Below are 19,350 nucleotides of genomic sequence, written 5' to 3'. Positions count from 1 at the left end.
GTAAACAAAGTAAAATATATTTTTTTCAGAAAATAATATCATGTTTATATCACCTAGATATACAACATGCTTTGTCTAAAACAAAAAAATCGTATTACTTGCATTAACCGAACAAATAGAAAGAACAAACAAAAATATTTCTTCTGAAGTTAAATACCAAATTAGATATAACAAGAAAGGAAAGCTAACTTCAGGCGGAGCCGAAGTTGATATACCCTTGCAGAATACTCTGTAAATTATATTCTCCAAAATTATTCATATGATGCATTCTTAATACTCATAAAAAATCCGAACTTCCTAACTTTAACAACAACAAAGTTATGGCATTTCCAATCGTTCAGTTATATGGCAGCTATAGGATATAGTCGGCCGATCCTTATGAAATTTGGTAGGTCGGATTGATTGGCCAAATATAAAACCCATAGAAAATCCCAACTTCCTAACTTTACAAACACGAAAGTTATGGCATTTCCGATCAATCAGTTATATGGCAGCTATAGGATATAGTCGGCCGATCCTTATGAAATTTGGTAGGTCGGATTGATTGGCCAAAAATAAAATCCATAGAAAATCCCAACTTCCTAACTTTACAAACACCAAAGTTATGGCATTTCCGATCAATCAGTTATATGGCAGCTATAGGATATAGTCGGCCGATCCTTATGAAATTTGGTAGGTCGGATTGATTGGCCAAAAATAAAATCCATAGAAAATCCCAACTTCCTAACTTTACAAACACCAAAGTTATGGCATTTCCGATCAATCAGTTATATGGCAGCTATAGGATATAGTCGGCCGATCCTTATGAAATTTGGTAGGTCGGATTGATTGGCCAAAAATAAAATCCATAGAAAATCCCAATTTTCTAACTTTACAAACACCAAAGTTATGGCATTTCCGATCAATCAGTTATATGGCAGCTATAGGATATAGTCGGCCGATCCTTATGAAATTTGGTAGGTCGGATTGATTGGCCAAAAATAAAATCCATAGAAAATCCCAATTTTCTAACTTTACAAACACCAAAGTTATGGCATTTCCGATCAATCAGTTATATGGCAGCTATAGGATATAGTCGGCCGATCCTTATGAAATTTGGTAGGTCGGATTGATTGGCCAAATATAAAACCCATAGAAAATCCCAACTTTCTAACTTTACAAACACCAAAGTTATGGCATTTCCGATCAATCAGTTATATGGCAGCTATAGGATATAGTCGGCCGATCCCGGCCGTTCCGACTTATATACTGCGTGCAAAGGAAAGAAGGGTGTGTGCAAAGTTTCAATCCGATAGCTTTAAAACTGAGAGACTAGTTTGCGTAGAAACAGACAGACGGACAGACGGACAGACGGACAGACGGACATGGCTATATCAACTCAGGAGGTGATCCTGATCAAGAATATATATACTTTATAGGGTCGGAGATGTCTCCTTCACTGCGTTGCACACTTTTGACCAAAATTATAATACCCTCTGCAAGGGTATAAAAACAACTTTCTAGTTCTGATGATAACGAACAAAGCAAATTATATTCTGGAAAAAAAAATGTACACAATCTTTCTTTATCAGATACACATGTGCTTTCCCAACAGCACACATTGTCTGCGTTTGTTTAAATAGGCTCACACGTATTACCGAGATAAGATAAAGGCACTAGTAAAAATGTTGGCCGAGACATCGAACAAATTACAATGATATTTCGACCAGAAGATATTACTTAGATCCCTAATTTATTAATAAAACACCAGCTTTGCAATTCTCAAATTAATTTATTGAATTCAAGTACAAGCAAATATTGATTGGATGATCGATCGATGACAATAATATAATATATATTATTATGGAGCAGTGTGTTTGGTTTTGTTCTAGTATGAAATTATAATTTATGTAAATGATCCTCGGGGAAGAGATGTTGTTCGTCCCGTTTGGACCTGAGGGTGTTTAGTTTTGTTTGATGTTTGGAGAGTTTCTAATTTAGAATCCAAGTATTGTTTAAGTAACTCTTCTACTGTTTTGTTGGTATTTAGTTTGGAGAACTGTTACTGTATGGTTGCGTTTGGGGGTGAATGGATTAGTCGACCTCCTCGATGGTGGGGCCAGCACCGCCGGCTCCGGCAGCGCCAGCGGCTCCAGCAGCTCCGGGCATGCCTCCGGGACCACCGGGCATACCGGGCATACCGCCAGGAGCACCACCGGCGCTCTGGTACAGCTTGGTGATGATCGGGTTGCACACACCCTCCAGCTCCTTCTGACGGTGCTCGTACTCCTCCTTATCAGCCAGCTGGTTGGCATCCAGCCACTTAATGGTCTCGTTGCACTTGTCGAGGATGGTGGTGCGGTCGGAGTCCGCGATCTTGGTCTTCAGGTTGTCCTCGTCGAGGGTGGCCTTCATGTTGAAGCAGTACGACTCAAGACCGTTCTTAGCGGCGATGGTCTCCTTCTGCTTCTCATCCTCGTTGCGGTACTTCTCGGCCTCGTTGACCATGCGCTCGATGTCCTCCTTGGAGAGACGGCCCTTGTCGTTGGTGATGGTGATCTTGTTCTCCTTGTTGGTCGAACGCTCCAGGGCAGTCACGTTCAGGATGCCGTTGGCATCGATATCGAAGGTCACCTCGATCTGGGGCACGCCACGGGGTGCGGGAGGGATGCCCGACAGCTCGAACTTTCCGAGCAGGTTGTTGTCCTTGGTCATGGCGCGCTCGCCCTCGTACACCTGGATCAGCACTCCGGGCTGGTTGTCAGAATAGGTGGTGAAGGTCTGGGTCTGCTTGGTCGGGATGGTGGTGTTGCGCTTGATCAGCACGCTCATCACACCGCCGGCGGTTTCGATACCCAGCGACAGCGGGGTCACATCGAGCAGCAGCAGATCCTGCACCTCCTGCGACTTGTCGCCGTGCAGAATGGCGGCCTGGACGGCAGCGCCGTAGGCCACAGCCTCATCGGGGTTGATCGACTTGTTCAGCTCCTTGCCGTTGAACAGATCCTGCAGCAGACGCTGCACCTTGGGGATACGGGTAGAGCCACCGACCAGCACAATGTCGTGGATGACCGACTTGTCCAGCTTGGCGTCACGCAGAGCCTTCTCCACGGGGTCCATGGTGCTGCGGAAAAGATCGGCGTTCAGCTCCTCGAAACGGGCACGGGTGATCGAGGTGTAGAAGTCGGTGCCCTCGAAGAGCGAGTCGATCTCAATGCTAGCCTGGGTGGAGGAGGAGAGGGTACGCTTTGCACGCTCGCAGGCGGTGCGCAGACGACGCAGAGCGCGCTTGTTGGTGGTCAGGTCCTTCTTGTGCTTGCGCTTGAACTCCTGCACGAAGTGGGTGACCAGACGGTTGTCGAAGTCCTCACCACCCAGATGCGTGTCTCCGGCCGTAGACTTGACCTCGAAGATGCCGTCATCGATCGACAGGATGGACACATCGAAGGTGCCGCCGCCTAGATCGAAGATGAGCACGTTGCGCTCTCCAACGGCCTTCTTGTCCAGACCGTAGGCGATAGCCGCGGCAGTGGGCTCGTTGATGATACGCAGCACGTTCAGACCAGCGATGGTGCCGGCGTCCTTGGTCGCCTGACGCTGAGAGTCGTTAAAGTAGGCCGGCACGGTGATGACAGCGTTGGTCACAGTCTTGCCCAGATAGGCCTCGGCAGTCTCCTTCATCTTGGTGAGCACCATCGAGGAGATCTCCTCGGGGAAGAAGGTCTTCTTCTCGTCCTTGTAGGTCACCTCGATCTTGGGCTTGCCGTCAGCGCTGACCACCTCGAAGGGCCAGTGCTTCATGTCGGACTGCACAGCGGAGTCTTCAAACTTGCGACCAATCAGACGCTTGGCATCGAAGATCGTCTGGGTCGGGTTCATCGCCACCTGGTTCTTGGCGGCGTCACCGATCAGACGCTCCGTATCGGTGAAGGCAACATAGGATGGAGTGGTACGATTACCCTGGTCGTTGGCGATGATCTCGACCTTGCCATGCTGGAACACGCCCACGCACGAGTAGGTGGTGCCCAAATCAATACCAACAGCAGGAGCTTTAGACATCTATAAAGAATAACAGGAATACACTTTTAGTTATATACTTATACTTTTATACAAAAATATAAAAACAAGCTCAATTCAATGTAAAGTTTGTCAAGAAAAAAGTGATATTGAAACGCGTTGCTTTTTGAATTAGATCGATGGGAAATATATGACAGCTGCGTTGGGAATTGTGTTTTTAAAATAACAAGTACAGAGAAAGAGAAATTATAAAGATCGCTTAAATGATTCTATACATCATTTTTGACCAGATTTGTAGAACATATTTATTAATTAATATTTAATAAAGCACACCTAAATGCAGTACGCTTCAAAGTTCGAAAAATTTAAAGCGGCTTAACATTACTAAAAATTGAAATATCTGCTGTTTTCCTTCTGTATAGTTTAGGGGTTGTTAAATACGTTTTCTTAACGACCAAGGCAAAGTAGAATACATTTTGTGTTTCCTAGTTAAAGCGCCATCTTATTTCGCCCAATATACCCAGCGTTACGTTATCATCGCGCCATTTACGCCGCATGTTTCCCAAAAACGGGCAGCCGAAATTGGTAATCGACGAGCTATGACTAATGATGCGATCGGGAGTCTTTTCATCAAAACGGCAAGATCAATGCCGGATCGGATCCGAGAGAGTTATAAATAATGGCGGCCGACAGCTGCCTTCGTTTTTCTGCGAACTGCGCAAAAAAATAAAAGAAACCGCATGGACAAAGACGAAAATTCTGGAATGCTAAAAACGCAAACACACGCGCACACACACAACCAAAAAACCACGCTGCCAGGTCATTTTGGAGGGTGATTCGTGCAATGCGTGAGAAAGAGACGACTATAGCGTCGAAAACTGTTTTGTATGTGTTAGTTTTACCCGCTCACTAACACACACGTGCCCGTACTTTGAATGCCGGTTGGCAACGTGTGTTTTCTAGCTGAATATAAATTTAAAACCCGCATAAGTATAAATTTATGGATGTTAGAACTATTTATAAACATATGTTTATCTAAATCATCTGTCTGGGTGGGATCTAGCTTCTTTCTGAAGTGTTTTGTGGGTATGATAAAGGTGCTTGTGTGCGTGGGAGAAGCCGCACATTTTTTACACTGGAATATTCCAGCAAAAGCGCAATGGCACTTGAAATAAATTACGATGAGTAATTTGGACATTGATTTGTTCGAAACACAAAAAAAAAAGCAATGTCAAGACCCCGCGTTGGATGACGCAAGTTTTCTCTACATAGGCGATGCAAGGCATCTTTTGTTGCAGTGTGAATGTGAAGCGGCACATTTTCCAGTGGAATATTCCATATAAGCATAATCACGTTTTAACATTAATATGCAATTATATTTAGCTTATCGAAAGATTTATTGCTTTATTACTCTTTGTATTCAGTAGAACACGTAAACGTGCTGATGCAATTATTAATGTGTGTGTGTGTGTGCGTGACTCATTTGGGGTCGAAAGTTCGAGAAGTCTCATTTATTGATTAAATAGTATAATGGGCACTTGGGGGACTACATAAAAAACACGTGGTTGAGTTCTATACTTTTCTTGGGCTAATTGACATGAATTGAAAGACACTTCTTGCAAATAATAAGTAAACAGTTAATAAACACTTACCTTGTGTGTTGTTTCTTAGAACGTACTAAAATATAACCGTTTAATTGCTACTTCACTTTAAATCTGCCGAGCGCACCTTCGATCAAACTGGCTGGCGTTTTTTTCAAATACACACATATGAAAGTGCTGCGGCCTTTTATAGATACGGCGTGGTGTGCCCGTTGCGCGTATAGCGAAAATACCGTTAACAGATTTTATGAAAAAGAGTTTTTGTAATTGTTCAATGGTCACATTGTCTTTGTTGTAGTAATGTCCTTTTCAGACTAGTCGCATTTTCTGAAAAAAACATTTGAAGAGATCTTCATAAGGGTTCTCTTCACACTAATACCTAAGACAAATTTTTCGGCATCGATTTGAATTATGGTATTTTGAGTTAAATATTCCAAATCGTATGTGTCACAGAAATCCCTTTGTTCGATATTGCGTTAAATGTTCTATGTCCATTAATATTAACGAAGCATTAACCTCAGCTTTGGAAAATCAAAATGGAATTATGAATTATTTTAATTGTTTTAGCTCAACCGTTCCGTTGAATTTAATATTAAAAATATATGAATAATAAAGCAATCGGTTTGATCAATATATTTTCAGTGCAATTAGGATAATTCCCAGGTTTTCTTAGTTTTAAAAATATATGAAAGTTCTAAATAAAATACATTGTTAATGATATAATTAGGTAACTTTTTTACACACTTTCAAAGTCTTGCTCGAACATTTTAACCAAAGACCAATATAACCAAAGACCAATTATATTGGTCTTTGTTTTAACCGTGCTTTAACAGCCTATTAAAAGAAGGTGATTCAGCTCGGGGCAAGGTGAATATCATTGCTAGCGAAGAAGGTGGCAACGTTGGCATCAAATTGCGAAAAATACTGGGATTTACACGAGGTATTTTTTGGCGCTCTGGCTGCGGTCACATTAAGTACAATTCAAGGATAAATAAAGTTTATTGTTGTTAAGTTGCCAAAATTCTTATAAATAAGCTTCCGGCGACAGCAAGTGATGCCCGACTGTCAGGATGAGTGGACTGATAAACGATATCCAGCGCATCATCGGCGACATTCAGTCGGGGAAGCAGGCCATCCGGAACAAGGGCATCGAACAACTAGACGAAAAGCTTTCCAACTGCAGGGAGGATCTTAACGCCTTACTCCAGAGCAAGAGATGCGACTTGTCGTGGCCCGTCCTATTCGACGTATCCAAGGAGGCGCTTATCAAGGTATTTAATGCCTAATCGCCAAATATGATGTTGTCTGATACCAATTATCCCGATCTATCAGCACGCTGGAAGCTTGGAAGATGCCAACGAGAAGACCTTCAAGACATTGGCGGTAAAAAACTATTTGTACGACAATGTCCTCGAGAAGATCACCAAATTCAACTTGGAGGGTAAATCCTTAACACTTGGAATGTTTCCATAGCTAACGTGTCCTTAACAGCTGGCATGCAGAGCTCTGGAAATGGACACTTTCTGGCCAAGACAAGTATTTTTAATGCATTTGAGGAAGGCATCAAGATGCGGGTGGTGGTGAAGCACTTTGGAGACCGCATCGTCAGCTTGCTGGACAGGGGCATTTACTCCTCGGCAACCTATGTGCGCGACCTGAAGATTAACGAGTACAGCCGTAGGAGATTTCTTGTTTAAGAAATTGGACCTTTGAACCACGATCTTCTTTTCAGGCATCCTATCCTACCTGTTCGAGGTTAATGTGGAAAGGGACGAGGTCCTAAGCACTAGGATACTGAAATGCATCACCAAGACTGTCACATTAGCCAAGGACCGCGTTCAGTTACACGCCGATCTAGTGGAATACCTTCCGGAGCTAAAAAACTTTGCAAATTACGCAAATGGAGCCAGAAAATTAGAGATTGTTCGCCTGTATTTAATATTCGCCACAGAGGTGAGGCCGGAAAACGATCTATGCTTAATACTCATCTATGCTCTCTTAGCTCTCTCTTAACTACCATCACCAACTCTGCATCCATATGCAAGAGATATTACCCAAGCTATGCGAGTTCCACGAAGAAGATGTGTTCCGCGACGATACGAGAAACCTCTTCTTCCAGTGCATCACAAAGTCGCTGCATTCGCTGTATCCCAAGCTGGATATGTGTGATTTTAATACCCTTGGGGTGCCCCTTCACGAAAAGTGGACGCAATGCTTGCTTCGTCTAAAAACCATGGTAAACGTGGAGATCAGAAAGAATTCTTTGGCTCGTTACAAAACCTCACAACTGAGCAACGACAAATTCTCAGAGCCATTCATCAAGATGTCTGCGCTGGTCATGTATATTGTAAGCTGAATACTGTATTAAGTAGAATATATAATAACCTTTCAAGAGTTTAGGTTCTGTGGCACTTGGAGTCGAAAAAACTCGATGAAAACGGAGAAGGCGATGCGCCTAAAAAAGTGCCGAAGCCTGCAGATAAAATGGATGTTATATTTGACCTAATCGACAAAAAGGAAACCACATTTAATGATGTCTGGTTTGCCATCTTCGCGGAGCTGCTCCAACTTAGTGGTGTCATAATAAACGTGGCCAACTACCAGCAGGCGCTGAGCACTGTGGCGGAAATAATGCAAATATATGGCAATGCTAGAAATCTGCGGAATCTTCGTTTATGCCTTGGTAGCCTACTTAACAAAGAAAAGGAGTTTCTACAGTCAAAATCTATTGGGGAAAACTTTCTGGGTGAACTGTGGAGTCAGATGGGAAACCATCTAATATCGGAGACCACCACCAACAGCGAGGAGATCAAGGAAAAGCAATTGGCGCTGCAACTGCTGATCAGACATCACAAACTAAATCAGAAGATGGCTACTAGCCTGCTACACAACATCACCTCCAACGAGATGCTTAAACGCAACGAATGCTTCGCCACCATTCGCGAGATATTTGTTCATGCAGACAGCTGTGGTCAGGACAAGGCCTCCCTTGATCTAGAGCCCATTATAGCGTGGGCTTACGGGAGCGGTGAACGGAACAGCGCCGCCCAGGTGATACACAATATAGCTAGAATAGATGCCCGTTTACAGGCAGACACCTTTGCCATCAGTATCATTAACTTTCTGGACGAGCAGCAACTGCAAGAGATTTCCTGTATACAAGCTGTGGCGGTTCCTATTGAACGAAATCTCTTGGCCTACAAGTACAACAAGCAATTGATTTTTCTGGACAATGAATACGCAGCTCCTTTTGAGTCGATCGCTCAGCTGTTGACGGAAACAAAAAACTGTTTGTTCCAGACCAACTATGAATGCCTTATGCGCAGCATTAACTTTCAAATCGCACAGGACAACAGTCCCGCTGGTATTCTCAAAAATCTGAACAGTCTGCTAAAGTTGGTTTGCACAATGGAAAGACTTTTGTTTTACAAGGTGTTCGATGCTAAGAACTTTATTGGCTGTCCTCTGATCAAGAGAATTGGTCTGTATCTTAGCCACATTGAGGTGAGTGCAATATTAAAGTTCATTTCTGAATTGGATGTTTTTAATTCTCTTATTTAGTTCCAGTACAAGGCTAATAGCTCGGAGATGCTAGATGAAAGCGATTTGCGTGAGATTTTAAGGATACAAAACGATGTTCTTGAAGTTTTTAGAATTAATTCAGTTCTTTTGAGTTATTTGGAAAAGCAGCCAATAGAAATGTTGGTGGCATTCGTTGGAACTGCTCTGAAACTGCATTGTAATTGAGAAACCTTTCATAATATTATTTATTTATAGTTAGTATAATTAAACTTTTTAGGCATGCAGAGGGAGCGATCTGAAAATGCGGATCATTCAACAATCACCGCTCAGTGTCTTAACATTCTGGCTGGCCTGTGTGCCTTTAGCTCGCATCGGGATGAAACCTTTGAGCACATCGCAAAGGTGACAATGCGCTGGCAACCCCAAGACGTGCTCATTGTGACCAAGGTATGTGGGGTATATAAAGCAAAACAAAAATAATTTGTATATCAATTTTCAGATGTTGTGTAGCTGCCAGACCATTTCAGATGTATCCAGCACTTGGTTAGTGAACAAACTGAAAACTGTTTTCCAGCATTATCATCAGGATTTGAATGTCATCGACAACGTGGTTGACCATATACCCAGTGAGATGCGATTCATTCACAATTGAAAAAAACCCAACTAATTCATTTCTTTCCAGCGATTTTTTACTTTATCTACAAAATAGAACATCACTTGGATGACATGTTAATGGCCCTTAACTCGCTACTACGCATTGCCCTTAAAAAGTCCTACACATCTCAATTAACAGCCAAAATTGTGCGTAGCGTGGGGTTGATAGCTCAGAAGTGCCCGGACATTTACCTACTCGAAAACTTTACTGTGATATGCAAGTCCACTGCAAAATTTATCACAATGCCTACATTGGAAGTGCGCTTTGCCACACTTTTCACATTCACCATTCTCCTGGAAACAAACTGTGTGACAAACAATGCCATTGGGCACTCTCAGAGTCACTTGGATTTCTGCCAGGAGCTTTACGACAGCATCGAGTTTAACAAGCTGACGGTAGGCTGTGTAAAGATTTTATATGTACTTTAATTAATGATACATTATTCTATCTAGTACAACAATGAGGATGCCATTCAGAACAGTAATGCCTTAGTGGTTCAAATGTCAATTGCCGTCTTCGTACGCAGCTCATTCCACCAAGAGATTGCTTTGAAACAGTTACTGCATCACTGTGCCTTGCGCAGGCTAACCGAAAGTGAGTCGTCTCTGGGATAATCATTTAAGTTAATTTATAATGTTATTTCAACAGCGGAGTTTATTTTCCTGCAAAGGATTGTTCCCTGCTATGGACTATCCATGCGAGATCTCATCCGACCCTTTGCCAGCGTCCTGCTTCACAAGTGGAGCTCCCAGCGCTGGCCCATTTCCAAGTGAGATAATTTAACTACTCGGTTTAATGGATTAATAATTTCTCTACACCAGATTTCCATATTTCCTGTGCTATGCAAAAAAGAATGAGTTTCGCAGAGCCCACGCTAATGAAATTATGGCGTATACATTTCTGTACGGCAAAACAGAGGATATAGAACGATGTAGCAAATCAATCAGTGAGGATGTAAGGCTAAATAGGACGTTTTCTTGAAATAAAAATGTAAATAATGGTTTTTATAGCTTGCCCTTCCTATAGTTGCTTCATTTTTACTGCCCAAAAACTGCTTATGTAGTGAAAGCCAAGGGAATGACTTTAAAGATCATCACCAGTTGCTGTCGGAGAATCTCAGATACTCCCAACTAAATGGCACGGATGTAGATCTGAATGTGGAGACTCTTAACTGTGCGATAAGCATGCTGCACGACACACAGGAATTGAGTAGACTGTTTGGTACCCATGCAACGTGCAGCGAAATTGGCAACTGGTATAGTCTTACTGGAGAATCCCTGTTTAATTGTCTTTACTTGCATATTGTAAGTATTTAAGAGACCACTTCAAGCTTATGTGTCATTTGATTTTGATTTTATTTTAGAACCTCAAACAAAATTCCTTAGGGCACGGTCGAATCCAGTCCATGACCACGCTACAAATCAAACATCCCCGCTTATTGATCGATCTTTTCGGGCGCTTGAAAACCAATTGCTTTACTGCCACCTTTTCCGGTCAGTCCTTGCGTGGTTTATTTCTCTATAGTGAAATTGCAGATGCTGTCTACGACGCAGCCATTGAAAATGAAAAAAAAGTTTTGCAGTGTTCTTATTTTGTTTGCGATATTTGGTTATTTTTGGTTCGATTTTTGCTGCACAGTAAGTTAAAAAAATTAGCAATGATATTGAGTATTTAATTCAATCTAATTTCAGCCAAGTTTAGCCAGGTCCAAATGTCTGTTTTAAACTTTTTGGAACTGTTACTACATAAACCCAGATTCGGCAACAAAGAATTCTCAAATCACTTTGCAGAGGTAGCTAAACTACTAGGTAGTTTTCAACTAGGATGTGAATCGAAAGAAGTAAAAGAAAAAGCCAGGGTAATTGTGATGCAGATTTTGGAGTCAAACAAAGACCAGATCGACCTAAGTTCTTTTCTGGAAGAGACCACGGATTGCGAGTTTCTTAAGCCCTTGCGAGAGAAATATAATTCCAATTTGCCTAACATAGACCAGGCGGATGTGGCCAACAATCTGCGCTCATTTGTAAGACGTCCCACCGCGGAGCGCCTGCGAGACCTGAGGGAATATGTGAGTTTCAAAGCTTATTTTTCTTTGTTTTTAACATGTTATCATTTTAAAACAGATTGCCGTGCACAAGGACAAATTGCAGGAACATGAAAAGCTTTTATTTGATGTCATTAATAGGCTTGTTCAAATGTCGCGAGATACGCATAGTAAGCAGAGCAGTCTGGATGCTCTTAAGTGTCTGGCTCAAATTGGGCCGCTTAAACTATCCAACATTTCTTATTACTTTCAAACTGATTTTGAATCATTTGAGGAGGTAAGTTTGCAAAGTTAGTAATTGTAACCGTTTAAATTGACTTTATTAATTCAGTCGTTAGAAGAGCCCATGCAAGTGTTTTTAAGAGTTATCTTCAAGTCCCTGGAGAAATATTTATTCCACTTTGATCCCAAGACTCATGAGGCTCTAGTGTCTGTAGCCATTCAGGTAGTTAATAGCAAGTCCGCTGTAAATATTTTGGGTAAGTAGACTTAAAAAATGTTTAATTATCACTCAATTTCATCGTCTGTGTTTTCTAGATCAATACAAGAGTTTAAGAATATTTGTTCTCATGTCCCCGAACTCGAGTTTTCTGAATTTTAATAATCAGATTCCCCGCATTAGCTGGTTGGCTGCATTTCAAGCCACCCAAAACTTAGACTACGAGCCCTGGATGTGTGCATTTGTTTCAAGAGTATTCAAAGAGTGCGGCTGGCAGGGATTTGATGATCTGGCTGCCAGCTCTTTCGCCTTTGCTAAGACCTGCCTGCAGCCATTCATTAAATTGCTGCTGGAAAACAATCAGCATCATTTGGAGAGCCTGTGCCAAATGTTGGACTACTTTTTCGAAGGTTTCGTCAGCTCGAAATCTCCGAACTCTAACGCAATTTTCCACAACAAAAGAGCCATTAAGAGGTTCCTGCACATTTGCGAGTGTATACGAATCTTTAATAATTGGTAAGGGATGTTGCCCATTGATATAACAATATTGAGCCATATATACTTTTATTTATTCAGGAGCATTCCCGTCAATCTGAGCAAAGTGGTTCTGGCTAGCAATCACTGCCAGGCATATTTCCTAAGCATTATGTACCTGGAGCTCTGGGCCTGCTCGGCGACCGATTCAGACAAGGCAAATCTCTTGGAAAACGAATCGTTCCAAACATCTGCGAAAAAGGTAATGTAATGTAATAAAATTACGTTAAAACAGCTAACGTGAATCATTTACAGGCATACGAGTCCATTGGCTGTCTGGATGCTATCCCCGGTTTTGTCAACCCTATGCGCTCCCGCTTGGATTTCCTTGGGCGGTCAAGCAATCTATCCACCATTATATTGGAATCGGAGCACATGGACAGGTCCAATGGTCAACTCTGCGTAGATATCATGAAAGGAAATGGTTTATGGTCCTTTGCTAAACTCCAGCAGCACCAAAATATAGAGCCCGATTACGAGATCTTCTGGCGCCTGGGTCAGTGGGATTCGCTGACGGATTCGAAGCAGCAACCACTTCAGACGAAGGCTAGGGCTTCTCATAGTCTGGAGCAGGAATTCAAGCGGCATCACTTCGTTGCCCTCAGGAGCATCGGTCAGCGGGAGGAGGAGAACAGTCTGTCGGCCATCGACATGGCTTACAGCTGTGTGCGTGACATTCTGCAGGAAATCAGTATGGAGTGCCTGCAGAGCGTGTACAAGTACCTTACCTGGTTGGGCTCCCTCCAGCAAATAGAGGAATTTTGTCAGGTGATGGTTTCCAGTGGAGTGTGCGATTTCCTTTGCTGATATTTAAGGTTTTCTCCCGTCTTAGATCCAATTTGGTACTCAAATATCTCCGGGTCAGATGACCAAGGTGTTTGGCAAATGGCAAAAGGAATTGGAGCTCAAATATGGCAACTTTTCCTGCAAGGAGTACATGATCGCGCATCAGATTGCTTTGTTTAAGATGGCGGGGACGAGAGCGGGTCGTCGGATGCGGGAGTTCTATAAGAATAGCCCCATGGATACGTACCTACTTAAGGGAATTGGGGAGTGCAAACGCGCTGGCAATTTAAACCTGGCAGCCAAGTACATCGCCACGCTGCGGGAACTTCCCAATATCAGGGAATTCACAAAGGTAAACTAATTTTCTTTTCATATACAAAATTGCCAATATCTGATTTCAGATTAGCGTTTTGCTGGAAGATGCCGAAGTGAATCTGAAGATGGGCAATCAACCAATAGCAAAGGCCATCCTGGAGCACGTTACATACAACCATGAGTTTAAATTCTGCGTCCAGCGAATTCCGGCGCTGCGGATGCTGGGCGAGTTCCTTCTTGACTACAATGCCAAGACTTTCACCTCGGTGCAGCACCACAACTTTAATACTTCGATAAAAATGATCGATGATTTTTTGCTGCATCGCAAGGCTCTGAGCGAGACTTATCCGGACATCTTTGAGTGGCAGCAGCTTGATGCTTACAGTAGTCGGCAACGGACGGCCGCCTATGCAGCGATGGCAAAGTATGCGGATCGGGAATACCAGCAGCTGTACGATTACCGGCACTCTCAGGAATACCAAACGCTGCTGGACATAATCGAGCAGAACCGCCAGACGGCGGATAAAGTGACCCAGCGCGAGAATCAAGACCGACGGGTCATCTCCATGCAGATGAAACGGTACGCGAGTTTGGACGAGCGCCAGCTGCAGCATATCGAAGAGAAGCTGTCGGAGCATTTGTGCCTGGCAGTGCGCAATCATATGGCTTATTGTCGACTGGACAGCGGCTTCTCGAGCGCCGCCATCTACCGCATCATCTCACTGTGGTTTACAAACGCCACTAATGAGCTGATGCAGCAGAGCATCAAGGAGGAGATCCTCACTGTGCCCAGTTACAAATTCATTTGTGCTGCGAACCAACTTACCGCGCGCCTCAACACAAAGAACGCCAGCCTACTGAAGGGACTGATGGAACTCCTGGTACGCTGTGGCCAGGATCATCCGCATCACACATTCTACCAGCTGTATCCGCTTGTATTTGCCCACCTGGATGGTGAGAATAGCAATACGGAGCGATCGGGCATTGCTCGTAAGATTATTGCTAAGATATGTGAAAAGAATGCCACTGCGGGAGAGTGCAGCAAGCAGCTGGAATCACTACTGCCAGGTATAAGGATTAGGATTAGTTTGTTTATCTTCTTAACCATGTACTCCTTCTTGCAGCCCTGATAACATTTGCCAATGAAGGCAAGACTAATGATAATCATCCGGTATCGGATTCGGCACGTTTAAAGCAGTTCGAAAAAGTGAGACGATGGCGAAATCTAAACGCTGTACAGTGCCCAACCCTTGAGTTGCCCATCATGCCCAGCAAGGAGTACCATATAACAAGTAGGTTACAAATCAAGTTAGCTATATAGTTTTTACCTGAGTAACCAAATACCATACAGGCGTCGTCAAGTGGAACAACGAAATGACGCAATGTGGTGGACTAAATGCGCCTGTTAAGGTGTTGTGCGTTTGCTCCGATGGTCAAACTCGTGCGCAATTGATTAAGGGAAAGGACGATCTACGCCAGGATGCCGTGATGCAGCAGGTATTTGGAATTGTCAACGAGCTGCTCAAGCAGGATTCTGAGTTTATCGAGCGTAAGCTGAAGCTGCGCACCTATAAGGTCACTCCGCTATCCATGCGTAGTGGCATCTTGGAGTGGTGCACCAATTCAACGCCAGTGGGTCATTATCTGGTAGTAGAAGGGAAAGGAGGCGCACATGCACGATATCGTCCAAACGACTGGAATAATAACCACTGTCGAAAATTATCTGCGGTATAATACCTACAAAACATATTTGTATGTGTATTAATATTTTATAAATTATCAGTCCCATCTAAAGTCGACCAAGGAGAAACGATATGAAGTCTACAAGCAAATATGCGAGCATTTGAAACCAGTTTTCCATTACTTTCTCCTGGAGAAGTTTCCCATTCCGGGCATGTGGTTCGAGAGGAGATTGGCTTACACCAATAGTGTGGCCACCACCTCAATGGTGGGCTACGTGCTGGGACTAGGTGACCGACATACACAAAATATTCTTATAGATCAGCAGACAGCCGAAGTCATTCATATTGATTTTGGTAAGTGGCTCAGCTTTAAACAAGATATTTTTGGGTGTTTGACTTTTACTTAGTGATTTGTTGTTTTTCATTTTTCAGGTATTGCCTTCGAGCAGGGTAAGATCCAGACAACTCCAGAGACCGTTCCCTTTCGGCTGACACGTGACTTTGTGGCCCCAATGGGAATCTGTGGCACAAAAGGAGTATTTGCCAAATCCTGCGAGGCCACTATGCACATCCTGCGGCGGTACAAGTCTGTCCTAACCACCATACTCGAGGTCTTGCTCTATGACCCCCTCTTTATTTGGGGCGTACTTAACAAGAAGAAATTAACCCAATCATCCCAGCAATCTAGTAAGTAAAATTTATTTTTAACCATCAGCTTTAGATTTTAATTGAAACCTTCTTAAGGCGAAGAATCGGTTAATTTAGTTGCCCAGCGTGCTTTGCTCTTAGTGCGGAACAAACTGGAGGGCAGAGAGGCCGGCACCCTTGGCGACTCGAACGTCGAGGCTCAAGTGGAGCGATTGATCAACGAAGCCACCCTACCAAGAAATCTGTGCATGCTTTTTCCCGGCTGGGACCCGCAGCTATAAGCTTAAGTACATCACATTTATTACCAGTTATCAATTCGAATAGAAGGTTTTTACGATTTTGTATCAAACTTTTTTGGGTGCTTAATCTATACGAATAGGCTTCAAGTACATTTTTTCGGCTTTATCTGCTATCGGGGGAGGAAACGCCCAAGTGGTTGGTATTACCGTGCATTATTTTAGCTACCGGAGAATTTTAATAAAAAAAATGTTTTTAATGTTTTAGGAATGTTATTGCAATGTGCTTCTTTGTCAAAATTTAGGTTGCACTAATTTAATAACAACTTGTTTTGCTTCACATTGCATTAAGTTCACCTTCTTCATTTTATAATCCGGCAAACCAGCCATAAATCCATAAACGACTATAAAAACAAAGGCTTATCGAGACCCCACTGCGATTACTCGGTATTCATAGGTAGCAAATGAGCGTGCTATTGGAAATACTGAGCTGATAACGGTCGGTTGTGACAAATGTGCTTTTAACAGCTCAATAAGGACGTTGTTACCGACATATCCTTATCACTTTGATAAGTAAACACGGCTGAAACGTCAAATGGTACGTAAATCGTATCAGTTAAAGTTCCACCTCATTTACATCTAATATTTCTTTATTTCTAAGTTTATGGAAAATTCATCAGATTTCAGTCTTAGTTACTTGAGTTTGCCTCAAGTTTGCAGTCGGGCTCCACGCCATCGAAAATGGGAGCACTTTCTTCGCCGCCACCTCCACCAATTATTATTTGGAGAATGTCCTGAAGAGAGAATTTTCCCAAAAAATTGTTGACAGCCTGCAAAATGTGTAGAGAAAGTCTAATAAGTTAATAAGCCATTTTTAAGAGCCGGAAGGTATACCCACCGTCTGCACTTTAGAGACTGCCGTGTCCTGCCCATAGTCCCAAATGTCTCCGAGAAGCTCCACTCCCATTTCGTTGACCAAAGCATGAATAAATTCATTGATCCGCTCCTCTTCCAGCAGGTTGTCAAAGTTAATCTTTAGATCTCCTAAATGTAGCTCAATCTGCAGGGAATATATGGCCAATGGCGACACGGACCTCAATCGAAAAGAGATCAGGATCGAAAAGTTTGTAACGGAGGTCCTAAAAGCAGTGTGGATAGTTAATATATTGTGCTATTGTTGAAGTCAAAATATTTATCCTTACTCGGCATTGCCATCGCCGGCCATGTTCAGGATGTAGGCTAACGATCCTTTAGCGGTGTACAAGGATTCGAAGTATGTGAGTGGGAAGGTGACGTTGATGGTGTTTCTTAAGGCAGGCACCGGGGTCAAAGTAAGGGCAGGCACATCAAAATCGGATAGTCCGTGCAATGTGAAGTTGTCGATGGACCCAGTGAAACTGAAAGGAGAAGGGTTTAGTACCTCTTCGAGAACAGGTCCCATCCTTTGCTTACTCCACCAGGTATTTATTGTTCAGTGCTGTCTCGGCCGGACCCAGCTGCAGAGGATCCAAGGCGGGCAGGCCCAGATTTGGGATGGGATGGCACATGCGCATTCGGAACTCATTGAGGAACGCCAGGATCTGTGTCTCGTAGACACACGCAGCAGGCACCATACAAGCGTAGAGGATGGCCGTTGCCAAAAGGACCTGTGAAGTGAGTTGTGCCCCCTGCATTCTGCCGATTGACTCGCTTTCGCTAGGCTTTGAGTAACTACTGCGGAGCCAGCGCGCGCACACCCCGATTTTGTTGGCGCACTTTTCAAGTGGATCCCATTCTGTGTGTCAAGATACGACGTTTATTTCAATATTTTGGCAAACACTTATCTTCGCTAATCGCGGACGGGGCCCCGATTTCGGCCGATTACTGTGGCGGGTTAGTGTACCTATTGCCGGTGCTTCTGTTTGTTTATCAGCATAATCTCAAGCTTCTGCTGAAACTATTAATAACTACGGGCTACTGTCCTTCTGGTTTTGGCTACACTTGCTCCGGCGGCTGACGCAGATGCTCCGGGACTTGTTGCAGCTCTGTCCTGGAAGCCTGCAGCGCCACACCTTCGGGCAGGTTGCGTTCAATGTACTCCAGAAAGGTGTCCAGCGTGGATCCCGTTAGCTTGTGGAAGTTCATGTAGCGGAAGTGGGTTCGCACCTCGTACTGAACGCGATGCTTCTTGTAGATGTGAACCGACTTCAAAAGTGTCATCCTTTCATGGTGCGCCTTGCGGGGCGACCAACTGCATGAGGATTTGGTATATTTATTAAGAGATCTCTTGTGGACGGCGGACGCCACTTACCACTTTCCCTTCTCAATGCCCAAATGCTCGGCGGCCGTGGTGGCGAACCAGGTGTAGCTCTTCAGAACCGCCGGATCAATTCCTCGCATCTCAATCTCAAGTTTGCTGTAAAGTTTGTCCGGCTCTGGTACAGGTGTCGTGGGTGAGACATGTGCCTGTGTGCCGGAAGTGGCGGTCACCGCGGATAGCGCCCGCACTGGCTGTGCCCAGCGGAGAGTCTTTAACACCTATGTATCAAAATGTATATGTTTGATTCGAATTTTCTTTAATAAACTAGCCAGAAATACCTTCAACATATTTTTATTTACAACTAGAATTATGCAAGTGCGGCCCCTGGGAATAAAGCACCTAACGCCTTTTTGAAAAATACTGAAAATTACCACCTTTGTTTGTGGGTAACGGTAATTAGCTTACCCTGTAGTAAAATTTATAAATTACATAGACAATTAATGTTTTTGGATTTTTCATTAAGTAATTTAATGATTTCTTATTTAAGCTCGCGAGTTCATTTTTCGAAACACCTAAGACTTTTTAACTAGATGTTCATTTTCAATGTGATTTTCAAAATAAATATAACTGAAGGTATCCTATAAAAATACGTT

At 43.3% G+C, this 19,350-nt stretch overlaps 4 protein-coding genes across 7 annotated transcripts; 1 reads left to right on the top strand and 3 right to left on the bottom strand.

Moving 5' to 3' along the window:
* Positions 1-1,751: 1,751 nt before the first annotated feature.
* LOC108052162 (heat shock 70 kDa protein cognate 4) lies at positions 1,752-5,779 on the bottom strand. Its single transcript, XM_017134493.2, has 2 exons — positions 5,649-5,779; positions 1,752-4,038 (listed from the first exon to the last, which is right to left on the bottom strand). Exon 2 carries the CDS (start codon positions 4,036-4,038, stop codon positions 2,074-2,076), a length of 1,965 nt encoding a protein of 654 aa, XP_016989982.1. The 5' UTR covers positions 5,649-5,779; the 3' UTR covers positions 1,752-2,073.
* Positions 5,780-6,572: 793 nt separating this feature from the next.
* Positions 6,573-16,722, top strand: LOC108041982 (serine/threonine-protein kinase ATM). 4 transcript variants are annotated; one of them, XM_017120068.2, is made up of 28 exons: positions 6,573-6,868; positions 6,930-7,038; positions 7,089-7,274; positions 7,330-7,550; positions 7,600-7,944; positions 7,998-9,101; positions 9,159-9,336; positions 9,397-9,566; positions 9,619-9,745; positions 9,802-10,169; positions 10,227-10,368; positions 10,423-10,543; positions 10,596-10,728; positions 10,785-11,078; positions 11,138-11,411; positions 11,466-11,842; positions 11,898-12,095; positions 12,150-12,297; positions 12,356-12,773; positions 12,834-12,993; positions 13,047-13,559; positions 13,624-13,929; positions 13,979-14,960; positions 15,017-15,184; positions 15,244-15,620; positions 15,676-15,928; positions 16,007-16,261; positions 16,319-16,722. In XM_017120068.2, exons 1-28 carry the CDS (start codon positions 6,668-6,670, stop codon positions 16,501-16,503), a joined length of 8,313 nt encoding a protein of 2,770 aa, XP_016975557.2. In that variant the 5' UTR covers positions 6,573-6,667; the 3' UTR covers positions 16,504-16,722. The 4 variants fall into 4 exon arrangements, with proteins under 4 accessions (XP_016975557.2, XP_044314936.1, XP_044314937.1 ...); XM_044459001.1 differs by lacking the exons at positions 15,017-15,184; positions 15,244-15,620; positions 15,676-15,928; positions 16,007-16,261; positions 16,319-16,722 and having other exon boundaries at positions 13,984-14,184; XM_044459002.1 differs by lacking the exons at positions 12,150-12,297; positions 12,356-12,773; positions 12,834-12,993; ... (6 more) ...; positions 16,007-16,261; positions 16,319-16,722 and having other exon boundaries at positions 11,960-12,089.
* A 368-nt stretch (positions 16,723-17,090) lies between these two features.
* On the bottom strand, positions 17,091-18,131 carry LOC108041970. Its single transcript, XM_017120047.2, has 4 exons — positions 17,911-18,131; positions 17,661-17,855; positions 17,357-17,597; positions 17,091-17,288 (listed from the first exon to the last, which is right to left on the bottom strand). Exons 1-4 carry the CDS (start codon positions 18,129-18,131, stop codon positions 17,148-17,150), a joined length of 798 nt encoding a protein of 265 aa, XP_016975536.1. The 3' UTR covers positions 17,091-17,147.
* A 99-nt stretch (positions 18,132-18,230) lies between these two features.
* Positions 18,231-19,104, bottom strand: LOC108041971 (28S ribosomal protein S10, mitochondrial). Its single transcript, XM_017120048.2, has 3 exons — positions 19,036-19,104; positions 18,749-18,975; positions 18,231-18,688 (listed from the first exon to the last, which is right to left on the bottom strand). The coding sequence occupies exons 1-3, from the start codon at positions 19,042-19,044 to the stop codon at positions 18,433-18,435; spliced, it is 492 nt and encodes a 163-aa protein (XP_016975537.1). The 5' UTR covers positions 19,045-19,104; the 3' UTR covers positions 18,231-18,432.
* Positions 19,105-19,350: the final 246 nt, after the last annotated feature.

The sequence above is a fragment of the Drosophila rhopaloa genome, unplaced genomic scaffold, assembly GCF_018152115.1.
Source record: "Drosophila rhopaloa isolate 14029-0021.01 unplaced genomic scaffold, ASM1815211v1 contig_178, whole genome shotgun sequence".
NCBI classification, from domain to species: domain Eukaryota; kingdom Metazoa; phylum Arthropoda; class Insecta; order Diptera; family Drosophilidae; genus Drosophila; species Drosophila rhopaloa.
This window is presented reverse-complemented; position numbering and strand designations above follow the sequence as displayed.